General features: G+C 43.9%; 2 protein-coding genes across 4 annotated transcripts in view; one reads left to right on the top strand and one right to left on the bottom strand.

Annotated features, from left to right (window-relative positions):
* c31h6orf120 (chromosome 31 C6orf120 homolog) overlaps positions 1-22764 on the top strand; it is a 65855-nt gene that overhangs the window by 1031 nt on the left and 42060 nt on the right. Inside the window, exon 2 of the mRNA XM_043721478.1 lies at positions 1151-1688. Coding sequence (XP_043577413.1) covers positions 1197-1688 — 492 coding nt within the window. The 5' untranslated portion in view covers positions 1151-1196. The remainder of the gene's footprint in view (positions 1-1150; positions 1689-22764) is intronic.
* The window catches only part of cilp2 (cartilage intermediate layer protein 2), a 39898-nt gene continuing 33209 nt past the window's right edge, over positions 16076-22764 (bottom strand). For all 3 annotated transcript variants that reach the window (XM_043721472.1, XM_043721473.1, XM_043721474.1), the window contains one exon: positions 16076-21023. In XM_043721472.1, the coding sequence (XP_043577407.1) occupies positions 18643-21023 (2381 nt within the window). In that variant the 3' untranslated portion in view covers positions 16076-18642. The remainder of the gene's footprint in view (positions 21024-22764) is intronic.

The raw sequence follows: 22764 nt of genomic DNA, 5'->3' as shown, positions 1-22764 counted from the left end.
CCTCTCCCCTTCCCATCCCCCTTCTTCACCATAAAAGGTGGGAAATTGACACTAGGTAATAGAACCGGTGATGGGCCAAATGGCCGTTTTGCACTTTAGCAATTTTGTAATGTGGCCAAAGATTCCGTGTCCTTTTTTTTTCACTCTCTCAGCTTGTTTTGTCATCCTTGATGTCTTGTGCATGTACACTCCCGTTAATAATGTGCCCTGTTTAAAGCTGGAGCGCTTCTCATTCTGAAAAATTGAGTCACTCCTCACGTTCCTTTTGCCTGAAATATATCTGTCCCTTTTACCAATTTGTCCATATTTTGTGAAATCTGTTAGTAACTTTCTCTTTGTTTACTATATTTTTAAATTCTGTGTCATCTATGTACTCTGAAATTATGCACTCTGTACCCATGTCTAGATTTTTACTTGTATCAAGTCAAACAGGTCTTCATATGAGGTCCTAATACTGACCTGTACTGTTTGTTCCCTGTTGGCTCTGGGGAACATTGACTGTTTGTTCCACTTGCTACTTCAATCCCCCTTTTCTGCAGCATACTAAACCCATTACTTTTCCAGTTACTTTCAATTCCTAAGAAGAGCTGTATTGAACTCAGAATCACAGAATTGTTACAGTGCAGAAGGACCCATTCAGCCTATCATGTTTACACCAGTTATATCCCATTGTGCCAGTCACTTTCCTTCTCCCCATATCCCTGCACACCATTTCTATTCAACTCAACATGAAATGTTAACTCCTTTGTCCATGAATGTTGTTTGACCTGCTGAATTTCCTCAGCATGTTCTCGTTTTATTTCAGATCTCTAGCATCTACAGGAGTTGTAGATGCTATACATCTAGATGCTATTGGTATAGTAATAGATGCTTCTATTACTATACACCTCCCTCCAGTGTGAAAGCACCAATTTAAGGACCATTTACTGTCTGCTTTCTGTCCCCTCGACAGCTCACCCAGTCACTATTTCACAATCTTCATTTTTTTTTCCACAAGGCGATCAATAGCCATTTGTATTTGTACAGAGAACATTTGGGAGGGATGAAGGTGCAAAGTTTCTTCTCTTAGGCTCCATCGTGCCTTTCCCCAGCCTGGCTAATGCAGCAGAAGGGAAGGAGTTAACACAAGCTTCTGCTGTTATTTCCACAGATGCCGTACAGATGACACTGGCTGGTTCATCATTTCTGACAGCGTAATGTCTCTGGTGTGCGGGGCGCTTCTGACGGTGTTTCTGTGCCAGCTGGTGCTGGGTACATTGGGCGGATCCTCTGCCAGCGAGCCAGTCTCGGACGACTGGATCCTACTGTACGTGCACCACGACCAGATTACACCCGGAAACTACACCTACATGTACCTCGAGGACGCTGGCCGACTCGTGTTACGGATAGACAGTTACCGGGGTGATGCTGACCTCTATGTCTCTGACTCCACCCGATACCCCAGTTTCGATGACTATGAGCTGCAGTCGACCACATGTGGCTCGGACTGGGTGGTAGTGCCCTCCAGATTCCGCCGTCCAGTGGCTGTTGGTGTCTACGGGCACCCTTCGCACCTGGAGACGGAATACGAGATAAGGATCTACCTCGACCAAGGAGTGATCGAGGACCCCTTTGCTGAACTCTCCTATCCCACTGATGAGGGCACTGGTGACGGGACCCCGGGAAAGACAGTACAAGAGGAGAAGTCGGTAATGTGGACCATAATGATTGGGATTCTTAAGCTGGTGCTGGAGATCCTGTTTTGACTGTGTCCCCTCACAGTTTGTGTGTGATGTGGACGGGAAGACAGCCATTTTCAGCTACGGTGCAATCAGAGCTTTTCTAACATCCATCCCTCCTTCCTCGCACAGCTCGGTTGAGTTTATTATTTCTTTGATTTCAATCAGTCAAGTTTAATTTTGAAGGAATGGTTTGTTTTTCCTTTGCTCTCTCCTTGGAGGGATGATCCAGACTTTGTGTTAATGTACTGCGTCGTGTTATTGCCAGATGGGACACTAGTTCTTGTACTTTTGTAGGATACCCAATCTCCTGTCTCCATTGTATCCATTTCCCATGATATGCGTTTTCTTTCAGTACCATGTCTGTTCCCAGGATAGCCTATCTGCAATGTCCCCTCTTTTATTAGGCACATGTTATTATCATAAAGTGTGCAGTACTTTAATTTGTTTTGTGAGGCCTTTGCAGGAGCTGGGCTGGGTATTTTTCCAGAGGAGACATTATCCCTCACCTTTTTGTCCCATGTTCCATTTCCTGGGCCATTCTCTCATCCTATCTGTGCTGCATTCGTTTTCTGGGATTCTCTCCTTGCCTATCATTAGCCTGCTTTGTGGGAATACATATCTAAACTTGTCTGGTTTTTTTGGCATAAGCTCCCTCTGTTTGTACCATATCTATGCAGATTTTGGTGCAAGGATACTGTACATTTTCTACATGAACGGAGCAGTGCAACAATTCATTTAGAGTGGGCTTTGATTTCTCCTCCGATATATTGCAAAGCGATTCCTTTACACAGTCCATGTTGCGGTAAAGACACTCAGCAAATTGGAAATGGATATTTTTATAGAATCCGTTGGAATTATGACTTGTCAGGTGTTCGTTGCCGATTGGGAGGCAATTATTTTTCATTTTTAGAGACTGAAACCTGGGAGAAGTTGAATGGTGGTGGGCATTCTTTTTGAGAATGACTGTCAATAAACACGATGATTGCATTGACCCAGGAGGAGGGTATCATGTTTCTTAATCATTTGACAAAGTCCCGGGGGAAATGGAAATCATGAAGACCCGAGTTTCTGAGTGCTGTCTAGTAACCTGTGGATGCCGGATAAAGAAGGGTCATTTCTGAACTACCTTTTATACATAACCAATGAAATATTTATGAAGTGCAGATTGCTCGCAGCAAGGTAAATAATCGCCTGAGCTGCCTATAGCTCAGCTGTCTTGGTATGACTCTGTTTTGTCCCATGTTCACTAATCCAATGCAGTTCATCTGTGATACCCATCTTCCAACTTCACCTAGACCAATCTCTCTTTCTGCTGCCTTATTTAATGAATAATCAATTAGGTTTTTTTTCATGGTGTTGGTTGAGGGAGGAAGGTTAGCTCAGACTTCATGATAATCTCCCTGCTCTTCAAGTAATCTCAGGGAATTTCAAAGGACCTCAATTTAGCGTCTTATTTGAAAGGTGGTACCTCTGCTAGTGCAGTCCTGCCCTGGGATTGTAGACTGGAGTCACCGGAGTGGGGCTTGAAACTGTGACCTGACTCTGAGACGAAGGTGCTATCCGCTGACCCAAAGAAGGCAAGGTGGAGATAAGGCCATCTCTCTCTATCTGAGCAGAGAGTTGTACATTGACAATTTTGGTATAGGCATTTGAAGTAACCAGTGTCCATTTAGTACTTTCAAATACAGCTTCTTTGACCTAGTGGGATATCCAAGACATTTCAGAGAACTGCTAGTGAACAAAACAAATAGACTGCAGCAGTTCAAGAAGGCAGCTCCTCGACACCTTCTCAAGGGCAACTAGGAGTGGGCAGTAAATGCCCACCCAGCCACTGATGGCTGTGCCTTACAGGTGAATAAAAACCCCACAGAACTGTCATATACAATATGACCAAAAAGAGTGTCATGATGAGGTAGAGAGAGAAAGACAGAGAGGGAAAGAATTGGAGAGAGTAAAGATCCCAGAGAACTCAACACAATTAGTTCCTTGTGCCTGAACACTAGGCTACTTCACCAGGCGTGACTCAATTGCAATTGAATTTAGATTTCCAAAAACAGATTCTCCTGCCAAACTGTTTGCTAAGTTGTGTTTTTAAGACTTGAGGAGTTTGAAGACTACTCTCCGTGGTGTTGAAGTTGTGGAATTTCAAGAACGCTGTTACCCAATTGGCTTACGCCGAGTTGTTTCGAAGGTATGGTATTTGAAGATGAATAAAGGTCTAGTGTTCTTTGGCATGCAGTATTCCACTCTGCAGCCCAGACAGTATGCCTGTGTTTCTCATTAACAGCGTTAACCTTGAAGAATTAAAGATGATGAGTCAACTTGTCACTGACCCCTCTCACCACAAGGCTCCCAAGTGTCTTCCCTTCAAAAGAACAACCTGTCCTTAATTTTTATTCCTGTAAAGTGAATGTATCACGTACTGGAAATAACCAAGATTAAACATGTTTTGTTATTGAGATGTGAGTAAGGCGTTGAAATGATCAGTTCACCAAGTGCATTGTTCGCTGACCACGGCACGATTTTGTGCGATGAATGTTAATTTGTTTTGTGTAGAGAAATATCTTGCCAAACCACCCGTCTCGAGGAGTAAATGCAACTCCCGTTGAATAGCACGAGTCCCACTCAAGCCTGTACAGAAGTAACTGACTTCAACTTAGTGATTCGGAGCTATGTGGGGAATGGAACGGGGTGTGTGAAGATTACAGGTTTCTGAAAAGAAAGTAGCTAGAGTTAACATTAAAAATAGAACAGGAGTGGACCATACAACTTTTGATCCTTTATCTTCATTCAGTAGAATGTTATACTTTCTCCCAACTATCAACTTCTTCCCTGTCCTTAACAATTGTCTGAGGCTACGCTTGATTCTGTCCTTCTATCCACACCATTTCCACAACAGCCATGCCTTTCCCCTCTCTCTGGCCACATGTTGTTGAAGAACCTATCTGTATACTTGTTACCTCTGGACTCGACTATTCCAGCACAGTCTCCCACGTGCAACCCTCTAAATTTGAGATCATTTAAAACTCTGTTGTCAGGTCTTAACTTGCAGTGTGTCCCATTCTCTTCTCATCCCTGTGCTAACTAATCGTGACAGGCTCTTTGTCAAATATTCTCTTGATTTTAAAGCTCTCATCATTGTTTGCAAATCTCTCTATGACCTTTCTCCTCCCATGTTCTATAATTTTCTTCAACCCAACTGGCATCCAAGATATCCTCTATTTCTGGCCTTTGTGCATTTCCAGTTTTAATTACTCCACCGTTGGGGGCTGTGCTGTCAGTTCCCTGGGCTAATGCTCTAGAATTCCCTCACTTTCAGCTCTCTACCTCCCAACTTCCTTTTCTTCTTTAAGACACTTAAACCTACCTCTGTTTAAGATTTTGGTTGTTTGTCCTAATATCTCCTGCTGTTTTATAATAGGAGAAAGTGAGGTCTGCAGATGCTGGAGATCAGAGATGGAAATGTGTTGCTGGAAAAGCGCAGCAGGTCAGGCAGCATCCAGGGAACAGGAGAATTAGCCCTTCTTCATTCCTGAAGAAGGGCTAATGCCCGAAACGTCGATTCTCCTGTTCCCTGGATGCTGCCTGACCTGCTGCGCTTTTCCAGCAACACATTTCCATCATCTGCTGTTTTATAATACCCCTATGAAGAGCTTTGGGCCATGTAACTATGTTAAAGGTGCTGTATTAGTTTAGCAACTGCCCTTTCCAGATGGTTAAAGCAAGCAAGATGTCCTTTCATCTTTCTTCATCTAGTGATTCTTATTATCTGCAAGATGCACTGCAGAAATTCTATAAAGATCCTCAGACAGCACCTTCCAAACCCATAAGCACCTCCATCTAGAAGGACAAGGGCAGCAGATACATGGGAACACCACCACCTCCAAGTCACCGACTTGGAAATATGTCACTTCCTTCACTGTCACTACGTCAAAATCCTGGAATTCCCTCCCTCAAGGCATTGGGGGTCATCCCGCAGCACATGGACTGCAATGGTTCAAGAAGGCAGCTCACCCCCACTTTCTCACTGGGGCAACTAGGGATGGGCAATTAATGCTGGCCAGGCAGTGATGCCCGCGTCTCACAAATAAATAAATAGAAACAATAAGTAAATGATCCTGATCCAGCTTCGCATGTAGAAACATGTCACTATTCCCCTTTATAACCCAAGATCCAGGGTTATTGTAAGAAATGGTTGAGGGGGGATGTAGGTGGATCAGAATGTAAATTGTATGTGTTCTTGCTTGTAGCATCCTGTGGATCTTATCTTTCAATTCCATGATTTGGTAATTGACAGAAGTGCCAGAGGCAAATAAATAGTTTTACACAGCGAGTTCTTGTGATCTGAAATTCGCTGCCCGAATGTATGATAGAGGCAAATTCAATGGCAACTTTCAAAATGGAATTGAATAAATATCTGAAGGGGAAAGAATTGCGGGATCACAGGGAAGAGCAACAGTGTAGGACTACTTGAAAAAATCAAAGACTCAATACAAGCTTGTTGAAGTGAATGATCAGCCCTTGTGGTTTAGGATTCTGAGATGTTTTTGGTAGCGCATGTAAAAACTAATGAGGGAAATTGATTAAAACAATGTATGAGGACCCGAAACATTGAAATATGCGGTTATGAGGCAATTGGATAGGTACATGGATGGGTGCTTAAGCTAGGACAAATGTTCGGCACAACATCGTGGGCTGAAGGGCCTGTTCTGTGCTGTATTGTTCTATGTTCTATGTTCAAGTTAAAAAGCTTGGACTTTCTGACCTTCATTTTTATTTTGTTACAATAACCATCTTCCTTCAACATCTCGCTCCCTCACCATCCAGGACAGCCATCCACTTGAGGCTGCTACATAAGGAAGTTTTCAGATTTAGAGTCATAGAGCTGTACAGACCCTTCAGTCCAACTCGTCCATGCTGACCAGATATCCCAACCAAATTTAGTCCCACCTGCCAGAACCCGGCCCATATCCCTCCAAACCCTTCCTATTCATGTACCCATCCAGGTTCCTTTTAAATGTTGCAATTGTACCGGCCTCCACCACTTCCTCTGGCAGCCCATTCCATACACGTACCACCTCTGGATGACAAAGTTGCCCCTTGGGTCTCTCTTATTTTTTGCCCCTCTCACCCTAAACCTATGACCTATAGTTCTGAAATCCCACACCCCAGGGAAAAGACCTGGTCTATTTACCCTATCCATGTCTCTCATTTTACAAACCCCTATAAGGTCATCCCTCAGCCTCCGCGCTCCAGGACAAACAGCCCTAGCCTATTCAGCCTCTCCCTGTAGCTCAAATATTCCAACTTTGGCAACATTCTTGTAAACCTTTTCTGAACCCTTTCAAGTTTCACAACATCCTTTTGATAGGAAGGAGAGCAGAATTGCACACAATATTCCAAAAGTGGCCTAACCAATGTCCTGTACAGCCGCAACATGACCTCCCAACTCCTGTACTCAGTACTCTGACCAATAAAAGAAAGCATACCAAACACCACCTTCACTATCCTATCGACCTGTGACTCAGCTCCTTGAAAGTAATGAACCTGCACTCCAAGGTCTGTTTGTTCAGCAACACTCCCTAGGACCTTACCATTAAATATCTAAATCCTGCTAAGATTTGCTTTTCCCAAAATGCAGCACCTCACATTTATCTAAATTGAACTCCACGTGTCACTGGATGGCCCATCTGATCAAGATCCCGTTGTAATCTGAGGTAACCCTCTTCGCTGTCCACTACACCTCCAATTTTGGTGTCATCTGCAAACTTACTAACTATACCTCTTATGCTCACCTCCAAATCATTTATATAAATGATCAGATTAGATTTGATGAAAAGTAGTGGACCCAGCACCGATCCTTGTGGCACTCCACTGGTCACAGGCCTCCAATCTGAAAAGCAACTCTCTGCCACCACCCTCTGTCTTCTACCTTTGAGCCAGTTCTGTATCCAAATGGCTAGTTCTCCCTGCATTCTATGAGATCTAAGCTTGCTAACCAGTCTCCCAAGGGAAACCTTGTTGAATGCCTTACTGAAGTCCACATAGATCACATCTACCACTCTGTCCTCATCAATCCTCTTTGTTGCTTCTTCAAAAAAACTCAATCAAGTTTGTGAGACATGATTTCCCACGCACAAAGCCATGTTGACTATCCCTAATCAAGCCTTGCCTTTCCAAATACATGTACATCCTGTCCCTCAGGATTCCCTCCAACAGCTTGCCCACCACCGAAGTCAGGCTCACTGGTCTATAGTTCCCTGGCTTGTCCTTACCACGTTCCTTAAATAGTGGCACCAAGGTAGCCAACGTCCAGTCTTTCGGCACCTCACCTCAATGATACAAATATCTTAGCAAGAGGCCCAGCAATCACTTCCCTAGCTTCCCACAGAGTTCTAGGGCACACATGATCAGGTCCTGGGGATTTATCCACATTTATGCATTTCAAGACATCCAGCACTTCCTCCTATGTAATATGGACATTTTTCAAAATGTCATCATCTATTTCCCCAGATTCAATATCTTCCAGGTCCTTTTCCACAGTAAACACTGATGCAAAATACTCATTTAATATTTCTCCAATTTCCTGCGGCTCCACACAAAGGCCGCCTTGCTGATTTTTGAGGAGCCCTATTCTCTCCCTAGTTACCGTTTGTCCTTAATATATTTGTATTCTTTGGATTCTCCTTAATTTTATTTGCCAAAGCTATCTCATGTCCCCTTTTTGCCCTCCTGATTTCCCTCTTAAGTATATTCCTACTGCCTTTATACTCTTCTCAGGATTCACTCGATCTATCCTGTCTATACCTGATAAATGCTTCCTTCCTTTTCTTAACCAAACCCTCAATTTCTTTAGTAATCTCGCATTCGCTACACCTACCAGCCTTCCCTTTCAGGAATATACTGTCTCTGGGCTCTCGTTATTTCATTTCTGAAGGCTTCCCATTTTCCAGCCATCCCTTTACCTGCGAACATCTGCTCCCAATCAGCTTTTGAAAGTTCTTTCCCCTGCAATCTCTAGAACAACGACCAGTTGTTGACCTCCGCGATCAGTATTGTGGACAGAAAGTTCCGGATTTCCATTGTCCTCTGTGTGAAGGACATGAAGCTTGTCGGATCAGCCATGATCCTATTGAATGGTGGAGCAGGCTGAGGGGCTGAATGGCCTATTCTGGTTCCTTTTCTCAGGAGTGCTTTCTGTTTGGGCTAAGATAAAAAAAAGTTTACAATGTCCAGATGATCTGTTGTGTATTGGTTAAGGGATAAACATCGCCTACTTCTCCCCTCCATTTCTTCAATGTTTTGCATTGGGATCCTTTACCTGAGAGGACCTGGATTTAATATGTCAGTTGAAAGGCAGTATCTGATTGTCAGAAGTGGCATCAGTCTGAATCTTTTCCAAGTGATTAGGTTTTAGAATGATCTGATGGGCTTGTGGACACAGATTCAATTGTAGTCCTCCAAAAGGCATTGAGTAAGTGCTTGAAATAAAAAAATTGTGTGGAAATGGGGAAAGATCAGGGAATTGGGAATAACTGGACTGCAGATTGAAAGAGATGGTAAAATCCTGTGCTGTATTCTCTCATTTTACTGCTCTAGCATAGAACTTGCATGTACGATATTCTCTCTCAGGTGAGAGTGTAATCTGTGGATGGGAGTGTTCTGATTATTGCTTCGAATGAACTGAAGTCAAATGGGGAATGAGATGCAACCTTATGTTCTCTCATGTTCGTCCTCATTCACTGAAGGATCAACAGCAGATATATTATAAGGTGTTTCCCTCTTCTCTTTATTGAACATTTTTCAAAATTACCACGGTTCAGTAAATAACATGAGATTGAGCAACTGGCTGAGTATTACAATACAATGGTGATAGGTGCATCAGGAAACAGAGCAAGTCACAAGCAAACCACCAAGTGAACACAATGGGTCCAGGGAAACAGTACCGTGACAATGGGGGAGAAATCCCCTTCACGCAAAGTTAACTGGCCTAAAAGGAGCCAATCTCAATCTTGAAGGGACTGGAGAGGTGAATAGCAAAAGAATGAGAGGGAAGGGTGAGAGAAGCTTTTACACACTGATCTGGAGTGTGCTGCCTAAAAGGTGGAAGTCAATTCAGTCATATCTTTCAAAAGGCAACTGGATTATCACTTGAAAAGGAGAACTTTGCAGGGCTGTGGGGAAGGAGCTGTTGAATTGGGCTGCTGTTAAACAGCAACTGTCATCAGACTCTAGATATTTTTGGTTCAACTGTAAGGGAAAGCACATGGTGGTTGGAAAAAACATGCAAAATAGGATTGGAGCCGACCATCTGGTCCCTGGACCATTGACTGTGATCTGATGTCTGATCTACCTCTGCTGTCTTAATGCTTGGGAGATATGGACGCCTCAAGTTTAGCTCCCAACATGTGCTAATCTGTGTTCCTTGCATATTGTCTGCAAGGGGAGTCATACAACACGGGAACAGACCCTTCGGTCCATCTTGTCCGTGCCGACCAGAAATCCCAATCTGATCTAGTCCCTTTGCCAGCGCTTGGCCCATATCCGATTAAACCCTTCCTATTTATATACCCATTCATATGTCTTTTAAATGTTGTAATTGTACCAGCCTCCACTACCTTCTCTGGCAACTGGTTCCATACATGCGCCACCCTCTGCATGTGGGAAGGATCTAGTGTTCTCCAAGGCCAGATCAGGGGTTCAGCCCCTTTTGTCCCAGTAAACCCATAGTATCTTGATTAGCATGAGTGTGCAAATACTAACAGGTATAATATGTGCGTACGGTTGTGGGTGAGTCTCTGTGGCTGAATAAGTTAATAAGGGTGAAAGATTAGAGCAGAATTGTAAATTGTTTCTACAGGAGTAAAGACAGGACAATGGTATTACTTACTCGTACATTACAATACAGAGTTCAGTACATTTCTCATAAAAATGACAAAATAAGCTGAAGGAATAGCTAAAGAACATAAACATGCAGTAAATAAATTATACAACAATTTACATGAAATGCTGGTTTAAGTTCCAAGTCCAGTTGAATGAGATGATCATATTGGGATTACCTCAAAGACTGCCAAGAGAAATGAAATAAACAGTGTTTCCAGCTGGACAATTTCTTTTTTTTTTGCTGAACAGATTGTGTTTGTATTTTTTTGTTCTGGCACCGTACTGTTCCTTCATCTCTGAGACATGGATCAGATCCAGTCTCTTTCTGGTGGTAACGTCTTGCTGTATCCTAATTGAATTTAATCCAAACAGATCAATGATCCCCATCATCCCTGTCTCTGTAATCTCCCCCTACCCTGCAGTTCTCCAAAATCTCTGCATTCCTCTGATTCAGTGATTCTTACACAACCCAGACTATTGTTCACCTGATCATTGATGGTTCTACCTTCACTGAAGTCTGGAATTTCCTCCCTACCTCTCAGCTGTTTAAGATTCTGATAATATGTCCTAATATCTCCTGTGTCTCAATTTTTGACAATAATTTGAGAAGTGCCTTGGGATATTTTGCTGTGTTAAAGGTGCAATATAAATGCAGGTTGCTTTTGTTGAATTGCCATCTTTTTGCCAGTCGGGCCCGGATGGTGTAATCATATTGTATACTTAATGTATGTGCGAAGCTAAAGTTGCTTCTTACTGATGTAAAACTTTTCAAGTTTTGTGTGAAGAGCCAAACCTGTTTCTAAAATTGGCTTCTATATCTACAGATGAATGATTAGATCTTCCAGTGCGATTTTACATTGGCAATAGCTATTAGAGCAAATGTGGTAATGAAACATTTAACATTAGTGAGTTTTGAGAAGATTTGTAGTTTAGGTTGAGGTTCTGGATGTAGGTTTGCTTGCTGAGCTGGAAGGTTTAGAAACCTAAACACACAGATAAAAAGCGGGCCACACCACCAGTGCTTCATGCTGAGGCTCACTGATGATGTTACCTAGTATGGTGATGAAACATTTGAAACCAATTCTTCCAGCTCAGCGAGCAAACCTACATCCAGAACATTTAAACTTCTTGGAAGTATTACCAATGCAGAGGCTAGTTTTTGGTTTATCATGTTAATACTTTTGAAAGATATTGAAATATACATTTAAGCCCTCCATGTTGTCAGGTTACACAGGCTCAGAATCAGCCCATGTAGGTGTTTGTGCTGCACTCAAGCCTTCTGCCATCTTTCTGCTTCTAAATCTAAATCTTAATTCTCTATTCTCTTCTCTTTCATATGTCTGCCTCGCTTCTCTGTAAATGGTCTATAATATTTTAAACCATAAGAAATAGCAGCCCCTTGGGCTTGCTCCACCATTCAACAGGATCATGGCTGATCCAACATCCCTCACATCCACTTTCCTGTCCATTCCCCATAACCCTTGATTCCCCGACTGATCAAAAATCTACCTCTCTCAGCCTTAAATCTACACAAGGACTCTGCCCCCACAGCTCTCTGTGGCAAGGAGTTTCAAAGACTCTCAACCCTCAGAGAGAAGAAATTCCTCCTCATCTCAGTCTGAAATTGGCATCACTTTTATTGAGATGGTGCCGTCTGGTTCTAGACTCTCTCATGAGAGGAAACATCCTCTGAGCATTTACCCAGTCAAGCCCCTTAAGAATCCGATGTATTTTAATGAGATCACCTCTCCGGCTTCTAAACTCCAGTGAGTCGCATCCCAATCTATTTAACCTTTGCTCATATGACAATCCCTCTACCAGGGATCATCCCTGTGAATCTTCTCTGAACTGCCTGCAATGAAATGCTGCCTTTCCATAAATAATGGGACCAAAACTGCTCACTGTACTCCAGATGTGGTCTCACAGCACCATGTACAGTTGTGGTACAGTTGGGGAGGTGATGCCCTAGTGGTATTATTGCTGGACTGTCAACTCAGAGACACAGGTAATGTCTGGGGACCCAGGTTCGAATCCTGTCACGGCTACTGGTGGAATTTAAATTCAATAACAATATCTGGAATTAGGAGTCTAATGATGACCATAACTCCACTGTTGATTGTTAAAAAGCCATCTGGTTCGCTAATATCCTTTAGAGAAGGAAACTACCATCCTTACCTGGTCTGCCTGAGATGTGACTTCAGACCCACAGCAATGTGGTTGACTCTTAACTGCCCTCTGGGCAATTAGGAATAGGCAATAAATACTGCCTGGTCACCATTGCCCTCAGCCCTTGAATGAATAAAGGAAAAAACAGACTTCCCCACCCTTACAGTCCAATCCTCTTCAACTACTCCCCTGGGGTTGAACCTTCCACATTCTTAAGACTGCTCGTGTAAAGAGAATGTATTCCACGTTTCATATTGTATGGATAGCCTCTGATTATGCTCTTATACAATTGCTTCATGTTGAGGATGACTAAACGTCTGGGTTGATAAATACTGGAGTGGAGTGAGGGAGTGAAACACTTTAAGAACAATACACACCAGGACAAAGTCGCAAGTGTGGTGCTGGAAAAGAACAGCAGGTCAGGCAGCTGGAGAATCAATCTTTCAGGCATAAATCCTTCCAGGAGCTGGAGAATCAATCTTTCAGGCATAAATCCTTCATTAGGATGAAAGGCTTATGCCCAAAACGTCAATTCTCCTGCTCCTCGGATGCTGCCTGACCGGCTGTGCTTTTCCAGCGCCATACTTTTGACTCTGATCTCCAGCATCTGCAGTCCTCACTTTCTTCTCTCCAGAATAAATGCTGACCTAGTTACAATGTGATATTAATCGCATTGTTCTACCTTTCATGTTGCTGCAACAGCCATTAAAACTCAGCCAGCACATTTCACAATCTCACACCATTCCTAAGCTTTTCAAGACTGAGAGACCGTTGCTGCAGCATAGTCACTGTTGTAGTACACAGGAAGCACCCACAAACAACAATGCAGTGATGACCAGATAATTTATTTTAGGTGTTGATTGAGGGATAAATATTGGCCAGGGGAATTCCAGAGAAATGACAGGCTTCAGATCTCCTTTGATTGATGGCACCCCTGACTGTGCTGCACTGTTCTCACTGCACTGGTATCTCCGTCTGGATTATGTGCTCAAGGCTCTGGAGTGACTCAAATGTGGGAGTGAAGTAGTTATTGAGAAAGGGGCTCAATAAAAGAGAATGGCCCAAAGCACTTGATGCACAAAAATTGAGAAAAAATGGGAGTAAGGTAGTTAAAATAGCTAGATCCAGTCAAAGACTTAACTGAATTACATTTAAAAGGCATCTTGATAGTACATGAACAGGAAGGGTTTATAGGGATATATGTGAAATGCTGGCAAATGGGACTAGATAAGTTCAGGATATCTAGTAGGCATGGACGAGATGGACTGAAGGATCTGTTTCTGTAACTATGAATCGATAAAAGAGAGGAAAGAAATGTCTATAAGATCCATAAGTACTTTACAGCAAGTGAAGTGACTTGTGTAATATGAAAAATATTAAATACTGTAATAACATACCAATCTCCATTGTAGAACCCCTTGAGAAAATTAAACAAAAGCCATGTTAAAATTTCAGTTATTAATAGCTTTCGCCTCAGAGGTTAGATTTCAGTTGTTTTTTGGCAGCAATGACAACCCTGGAATAAAACATGAGCTTCCTTTCCTAAGATCTTCCAATGTTGTTGGCCCAACTTACTGCAATTATCTGGTTGTAGCGCAGTTTATGATGCAGTGTGGTTTCTCATTCATATTTATATCAGAAAACCCAGGGAAAAAGGCTGAAAAGACTACACAAGAATTGGCCCAGTGATTGATAGTGATGGCTGTCAATAGTTTGATTGAGTGGGCAGAAAGTAGCAAATGGAATTCAGTCAGGAGAAATTAGGCATTTGGAGAGACTGAATAAAGCAAAGGAATACACAGTAAACAGGAGGGATTGACAAGGGTAGAGCAAATGAGAGATCTTGGAGTGCACAGGTTCTGGAAAGTGGTAACGAAGGGTTTATGGGATGCTTTCCTTCACCCAGCGAGAGATTGCGATATCAGGGATGTAATGCTAGAACTACATAAGACATTGGGTGGCCCACAGCTGGGTTTTTGTGCACAGTTCTGGTCATCACATTGTAGGAAAAATATATTTGCTCTAGAGAAAGAACAGAGGAGATTTACAAGAATGGAGTCTGTTGTGGCTGTCACAAGGTCAGCCAGGTGAACCTCCATAATAGGAGCTTCCTGATTGGGGCTGTTAATCTGGACCAGTCAGGGAGCCCTGGCTGACAGATATAAAACAGGAGTGTCAGGATTCTCTTGCGGCACAGTGGTAGTGTCCAAACCCTTGGACTGAGAGAGTTGGGTTCGAGTCCCACCTGCTCCAGTGATGTGTTAGAATATCTCTGAATATGTTGTTTAGAGAAATCGGTTACATTTTTAAAAAAGTGATATGATGCCAGAGTTATTTCAGTGTCAGAGTACTGAAAACTGTGGCTTTCAGGAAAGGTTGGGTAAGGTCAGAGGAGGTTTTGGGTGTTCTTAAATGAGGTGTTAAAAATATTGAGGGGTTGGGAGAGAATCTCCTAGTGGAGAGGTTTATTACCAGGGAGCTCGTACTTACAATATTCATATAGGAGCAGGAGTAGGCCATTCAGTCCCTCAGGCCTGCCCCATCGTTCAATGAGGCCTGATCCACCCTAAGCCTCAAGCCTTAGGATTTGGGAGGTGGGGGGTGAGGGGAGTCAGGAGAGTGGTGGGTGTCTGCAATTCGCTGCCTAGTTTGGTGGTTGAAACAGAAACTCTTAGTTAAATGTGGAATCAGGGTGCGTAGCTAATTCATTCAGCTGCCACTAACATGATGGAGTGAATGGCCTCTTCCTGTGCTGTAACTTTTCTCTGGTTCTCATTGGAAAGCAGGTTTATATAGGAAAGTATATATAGCCAGTGTAGACACTGTGGGCTGAATGGCCTCCTTTTGCTCCATAACAATTATGCGATGAATCAAAGATTAAACAATGAAACATGAATTTGTAGCATACCTTTCACATTCTCAGGTTCAAAGCATTTTACACCCACTGCTATAAGGTGGCAGGTGATAGAAAGATAAGATTTTGACTCCTGCAGAATGTAAACTGAAAGGAAAGGTTCCATATATTTGAGAGAAAAGATTGATGACAGGTTTGTGTTATGGTTTGTAAGAACAAATTGCAATCCTGACTCGATTAGCCCTTTCAAGACTGAGCATTCATTATAGATTTTCTAATTTTGTTTTTATTTGTTTTTGGGTGGCACGGTGGCTCAGTGGTTAGCACTGCTGCCTCACAGCGCCAGGGACCTGGGTTCAATCCCTGCCTCAGGTAACTGTCTGTGTGGAGTTTGCACATTCTCCCCGTGTCTGTGTGGGTTTCCTCCGGGTGCTCCAGTTTCCTCCCACAGTCCAAAGGTGTGCAGGTCAGGTGAATTGGCCATGCTAAATTGCCCATAGTGTTAGGTGCATTAGTCAGGGGGGGTAATAGAAGATAGGGTAATGGGTGTGGGTAGGTTACTCTTCGGAGGGTTCGGTATGAATGTGTTGGGTTGAAGGGTCTGTTTCCATTCTGTAGGGATTTTAATCTAATCTAATCATATGAGCATCACTGTGTGATTTGCCCAACCTCAAGACCCCAATTAAAGTTATCCCTCCCTCTCCAGCCTGACAATTCTACCAGATCTCGTATTTCTCTCGCATCCAGCCCTCCCTCATTGGCAGCCAGACATTCTGCTTTGAGGGCCCTAAGTTCTGGAATTCCTTTCCTAAATTATTCCAAACCTCTGTCTGCTCCTTTAAGACATTCCTTAAGGCACGCTTCTTTGAGCCAGCTTTTGGTCATTTGCCCTGAAATGTCTGAAAGTGCCATGCTATCAAATTTTGTTTTCTAAATCTCTTGTGACGTGCCCAGGGATGTTGTACAGCATTAAAAGGTGCTATATAAATGTAAGTTTTTGATGTGATTTGATACAAATCTAGCTGGACTACTTGAGAAAGCAGTTGTGAGTTAATCATGTTAGTGTGGTGTTAGAGGTCAGACAGCTATGGATGTCACCTTTCATTCCCTAAAAGGGAGGCTGGGGAACAACAATTTAACCACTTCATGGTCACTGCATTTTTTACCAGCTTTTGAATCCTGGAATTTCACTGGTAGAAGGTGGACTGGAATGAAGGAATTGCTTGGCAATAAAAGAGCAAACTCTATCTGGTTCACCTTCTATCATCCTGATAGCTGCGTGATACAATGAGATTAGAGTTATTGATCAATCTCCATCAGAGAGTTCCAATCTCTCATTTCCACATTAGGAAACATCCTCTCTGATTAACTGACTGAGTTTCACTTGTGTTACTGTCCTGCAATTAGATTTGCGATTACGCTTAATGGGTAGTCAACTTTCTGGGTAGAAAGTAGGAGTTTCCAATATAAAGGAGCTGTCATGTGCACATTTCTGTTTTATACTGGTCTCTCTGCTCCCATAAAAACATGTTAAACTAAATTGGATTATTTCCTAAACAGAATGCTGAACAGTTTTACCATTGCACCTTGTAAAATTCAAAAAGGCTACTTCCTCATGTGTCCAAAATTGATTGCTTCCCTCCTCTTCCTCACCTCCAGCCACTCGCCTAATGCTGTGAGATTAAAATCAAACAAACCCAGAGCAGGTAAAGATGGCTACCTCATTCTTATAAATCCATTGGTGATCAAGTTGAGTTTTAAGAAGTTTTTCATAGATTGATGATCAGATTTTTCTTACCACACTAAAAAATAAAACTGAGTTCAAGACCTCGAATTTCCATAGTGGGGATTTGAACTCTTGCCAGGCGAATTACTCGTTTAATGAAACAGCCACTGCACTAGACTACCATTTACTAAGGCATCCTTTACTTTATCCAACCTGCTTCCATTTAGCGTGACATTGCAGACTAGAATATCCTGGTCTTTGTCACTTTCATAACATCAAAGTAAACGGAAGCCAGTTTAAACACGATGCTACTCTAGAAAGCAGGAACATTCAATGTTAAAAGTTCATAAATCCAAAACAAAAAGGGTTGGCCAAGCCCAAAAAAAAGTGTTTTTATAAAACAGAACAACATTCCAATGACTATTAGCTTGAGTTTTGAGATGAGAATCTGTGTCTGGTCTGAAGTGGGTTCTGAGCTTGGAGCTTTGGGAGAGAGAAAGAAAATTGCTTCTAAATTGTTGACAGAGGTTCCTAAGGGTATGGCGATGGAGAAAAAAGCAAACAAAGCATTGCTGAAATGAGGCCAGAAAAATAATGGAACTCATACAATAGCAAAGGAAGACAAATGGAGTTCTCCAGTCATGTTCTCTATGTAGGCAGCTTATTAACACAGGAAGCATAAATACACAAACAGCAAGAGATCACCCCATGAACGAAACAGCAAGACAACATCGAAGACTTGTTTCAGCTGAGTTTCTACAACAAGTGCATCCACTGTTGCGATGATCGGATGCTTTGAACAGCATGGTCAGCAGAGCCCCATGATGACCACTCTGGTCACGATGTGTTGTTTGAACAATAGCATCAGACGACCTGCACCCCTCCCTGACACCTTCTGGAACTCTGAGAGTCAGTGTCAGTGTGGGCCAAATCCTGGAGAATTTGGCGCTCCAAGCCCAACTCTGCCAGGGACTGCCTGGGAGTACCCTATGCCCACCTTCTTCAGTTGATCTGTGAGCAATATGGAGCAGGAACCTCCATCCATCAGTTTGATGTGAATTCCGTTCTGAATCCCAGAGGTGAAAGTCCAATACATTAAAGTGCCTCAAACAGAATGTGCAATAAACATAGCTGAGCCTGACCTTGAAGGATTATATTTGGTGCTGAAGAATTCCTCACATGTTGACCAAAAAAGATTTCCCTTAGTAAACAAGAATATGACTGTTGAGTTCCCTATATACAGATTTTAATATATACCTCTCACTTCAGGATCAGGAAGAGTCCATTCCAATCTACTGTCTGGGCAGTTCACTCCTTCTCATGTTCCGGCTGGGAACCCGGGCCCTGCGACTCCTTTGACCTGAGGGATAGGCTACAATCCGGGACTGAGCGGGTCGCATTAGCGTCTGCCTCCTCATTTCCGCCCCAATCTCCGTCAGGGTCTCAGCCGGAGAGCTCTGCAGCCGCTGGAAGAGGCTCTGGTGAGTCACCAGCTTCTCCTGGCAGCTGAAGGTCAAGGCGTTTCCCACGTCCACCTTCATTTCTCGGGAGAAGCCATCTGAGGTACCGTCAAAGCAGCGGCCAATGGCAATCTCCTTGGCCAGCCTGGGGTTCTGATCGGTGACCGTGTAGATGCCATAGTTGTGGCCCAGCGGGTCCACAGGGGCGAGCATGCTGAAAGCTGACGTTTCGTTGTTGATGGCCGAGGGGGGGTGTCGCCGAAGGTACTCCTGCAGCAGGGTATTGATCCCCGTCCGCCGGCAGCTGCCCTGGGGGATCACGGTCACCAGAGTGCGGTCAACTGAGCTTTGGTCAAACAGCATGCCCCCGCATTTGAACTCCAGGCACGCAGCTGACACGTTGTGGTTGGTCATATCGCGGACACTGCGGGCATCCCGGATACCATACAGCTGACCCGCCGTCTCAGAGTGAGTACCCCCAGCATTGCGTGACCTCACCATGACCTCCAGCGGCCCGTTGATTTTAACTTTGATGTAGCAAGCCCTGAACTCCTGAGGATTGGGCCACCAGGAGAGGTAGTTCCCCGTCCAACTGGTCAAGTCATTCTCCTCAAAAGGAACCACATTGTACTCGTATTTGTCCTTCTCCACTTTGTAGAACCTGAAATGATTGGCCGAGATCGGGGCTTCTTCGCACTCCCTTACATCTTGGTAGGCATATATCGGCCCATTGGTCTCATCGATGTTGTTCGCGTTGGGCTTTGCAAGATTAATTTTGAAAGCAGTTTTCTTCAGCTGCTCATCCTCATGGTCCGTCCTCCTGTAGTCCAGCTTCCCCAGGAAGGGCTGAGACACCCCAATGATGTTGGGGTTCATTTTTGGGCTCGAGGCAGCGGCTTCTAGCTCCTCTGCTCCTAAGGTGGCTGTGACATAGGCCGTGTAAGCATCCGGCCTGACCGCATCACAGAAAGCGGGCAGGCAGGCCCCGTTAGGCCCTGTTATCACACTATCAAAGCGGCCCCATGCCCGTGGATTGGCCGTGTAGCCCGGTAAAGGCTCCAGATTGATCAGAGTTACCACCACTCCCTCCAGCTGCTCACTGGGCAAAAACTTCTCACTCATGTAGGCCCTAACTTTTACATAGCAGCGCCTGCCTTCCGGGACATCCAGGTTGAAAAGCCGGCGTTCCCGGATCTCCATGTTACCGATCAGGAATGTCCTCTCCTCGCGTTTGTTGCGCTTTCTCTTCTCGACGTGGAAAAGACTCTCTTCCTCCCAGAAGCCGGTGTCCGGGTTCAAGGACCACAGCTTCATCTTCTCCACGTGCTCTGGCATCTTGACACTGTTGGTGTCGAGGTAGACCTTGACGCTGGACGCTTCGAGGGCCTCGTTCGATAACTCCTCCCGGAAATCTGCCGAGAACATGCCGTAGGTCCTCAGAGGCAGGATGTCTCCCTCTTCATCAACAAAGCTCAGGTCGCTCGATGCAGTCATGGCGAGAGTGATGTTCCTCGGGTCCAGAAACGTCACACTGGCTTTGACCTTCCCTTGGTAACTTTCCCCATTGCTTCTGCGAAAGGAATTGGGTGCAATTTCCAGCTTTCCAATCGTGTCTTCACCTTCCATTTCTCCCAATGGAATGGTGATACCTTTGGTGGAGTCAATCTCAATTGGCTTGGATTTCCTCAATAACTTAACTTCAAAGTACACAGCCCCGCTCTTTCGGTCAAAGGGAAAGACTTTAACAGTGTCAACAAATTTGTTTGACTTGTCGATAAACTGGACAACAAGCCTTTCTGTTTCTTGAGGGACCTGTATAGTGAAGGTCCCCTTGTAGCCTGTTAGGCCAACTCTCTCATTACCCACAAAGATCTGTCCAAAACGCAGTGGCTCACCGTTATCTGCTGCCACTGCCCTCCCTCTGATCAATACCTTGGGCTCCAGGCACTTCTTGCAGCTGCAGCTTGCTACCACCTTGACAGGAAGGGTGTATCCCTCACACGCAATCTCCACATCCTTCATACGCTTCACTCCACAGCAATACCTTGTGCTGTCCTTGCAACGCAGATCAAAGTTCAGGTTGCCTGCACACCCACTGTTCGGGCACTTCCCGACGTTGTAGTAAAAGGATTTGGTTGCTTTCTGGAAGCAGTTTTCCGGCAGTTTGACGAAATGCTGCAGTGGTTGTGACTTGCAATTTGGCCGCCCTTTGGCTGAGGAGAAAGGTGAAGAAGAAAGTTGACAAGATTAGACAAAGTTCATTTCAAGCCCGTGCTGATGTTTATTCTTCAAACTTGTTGCAGCTCCTGTTCACCTCAGCCCTATCCTGAAAACAACAAACTCTGGAGATCCCAGCAGGTCAGACAGCATCCATGGAGAGAGAGCCAGCTAACATTGAGTCTAGATGACTCTTCATCAGAGCTCAGCTCATCCAGACTCAAAATGTTGGTTTGCTCTCTCTCCTTGGGTGCTGTCTAACCCGCTGTGATCTCCAGAGTTTGTTGTTTTCGGCACAGATTCCAGCACCTGCTCCTCTCCCTATCCTTCTATTCATCTGTCCCTCATGGGTCTATCCAGTTTCCCCATCAACATCGCAATAGTAACCCCTTCCTGTGGGAGTAAGTTCCAAGTTCTCCTAACTCCCTGGATGAAGAAGTTTTTCCTAAATTCCCCGTTAGAAGCTTGAATTCTTTGTGCTGTTGCCTCAATAAAGGATCTTCTGGAAGAACATCAGTCAGGTTCACAGCAGCTTTCTTTCTGAAAAGTTCAAAATCAATTGTGAGCATTCCACACCATTAATTCCAAAGGCGTTTATTCTTAATGAATACTTCAAATGTTTTTTTGTATATATCAGGTTGGTTACCCAGCGGTATTCCATTTACAGCTCCACCTGCACTCCAAGTTTTCTGAGGACTTCTTAATTTTTTAGGCTGTTCTGCTACAAGGGACATTTTGTTCAGTTTTGGCAGGATGCTATATATCTGTCAACACCTTGAAAACAGTTGCCTTTTTCTCTCTTTTTTAATGATGTTCTGCATGTATAAAACTTGCTGGTGGTTTTGCAGGGAAACTTTATGCAGACGCTAATGTGAAAGACTCTGAAGCAGCCTTTGAAACCTTTCCATCTTAAACTGAAGTCGAGAGACATAACTACACAATCTTTGGCCCTCTAACAAGATGAGCCAGGGCACAGTAATGGGGCTAATTCTAGTTGAACCACTTCCAAGAGTCAACAGTCAGATGAAAACAACATTGTTTGTGGTGTTTATTAGCCCAGGAGTTAAATCATTTCCAAAAGTAAAATACTGCAAGTGCTAGAAAATAGAAATAAAAAGAGAAAATGCAGCATCAATCTGATCTCCCTGCCACAGGAAGGATGTTGTGAAACTTGAAAGGGTTGAGAAAAGATTTACAAGGATGTTGCCAGGGTTGGAGGGTTTGAGCTATAGGGAGAGGCTGAATAGGCTGGGGCTGTTATCCCAGAGCTTCAGAGGCTGAGGGGTGACCTTATAGAGGCTTACAAAATTATGAGGGACATGGATAGGATAAATAGACAAGGCCTTTTCTCCGGTGGAGGGGTGGGGGGGGGGAGGGGTCCAAAACTGGAGGGCATAGGTTTAGGGTGAGAGGGGAAAGATATAAAAGAGACCTAAGGGGCAGCTTTTTCACACAGAGGGTGGTACGGGTATGGAACGAGCTGCCGGGGAAGTGGTGGAGGCTGGTCAATTGCAACATTTAAAAGGCATTTGGATAGGTACATGAATAGGAAGGGTTTAGAGGGTTATGGGCTGGGTGCTGGCAAATGGGACTAGATTAGGTTGGGATATCTGGTTGTGATGGATGCGTGGGACTGAAGGGTCTGTTCTGTGCTGTACAGCTCTATGATTGTAATTACTAAGTTAAAAATCACACAACACCAGGTTATAGTCCAACAGGTTTAATTGGAAGCACACT

This window comes from Chiloscyllium plagiosum, chromosome 31 (assembly GCF_004010195.1).
Source record: "Chiloscyllium plagiosum isolate BGI_BamShark_2017 chromosome 31, ASM401019v2, whole genome shotgun sequence".
NCBI classification, from domain to species: domain Eukaryota; kingdom Metazoa; phylum Chordata; class Chondrichthyes; order Orectolobiformes; family Hemiscylliidae; genus Chiloscyllium; species Chiloscyllium plagiosum.
Note: the sequence above shows the minus strand (reverse complement) of the source record. Positions and strands in the feature narration are given on the sequence as shown.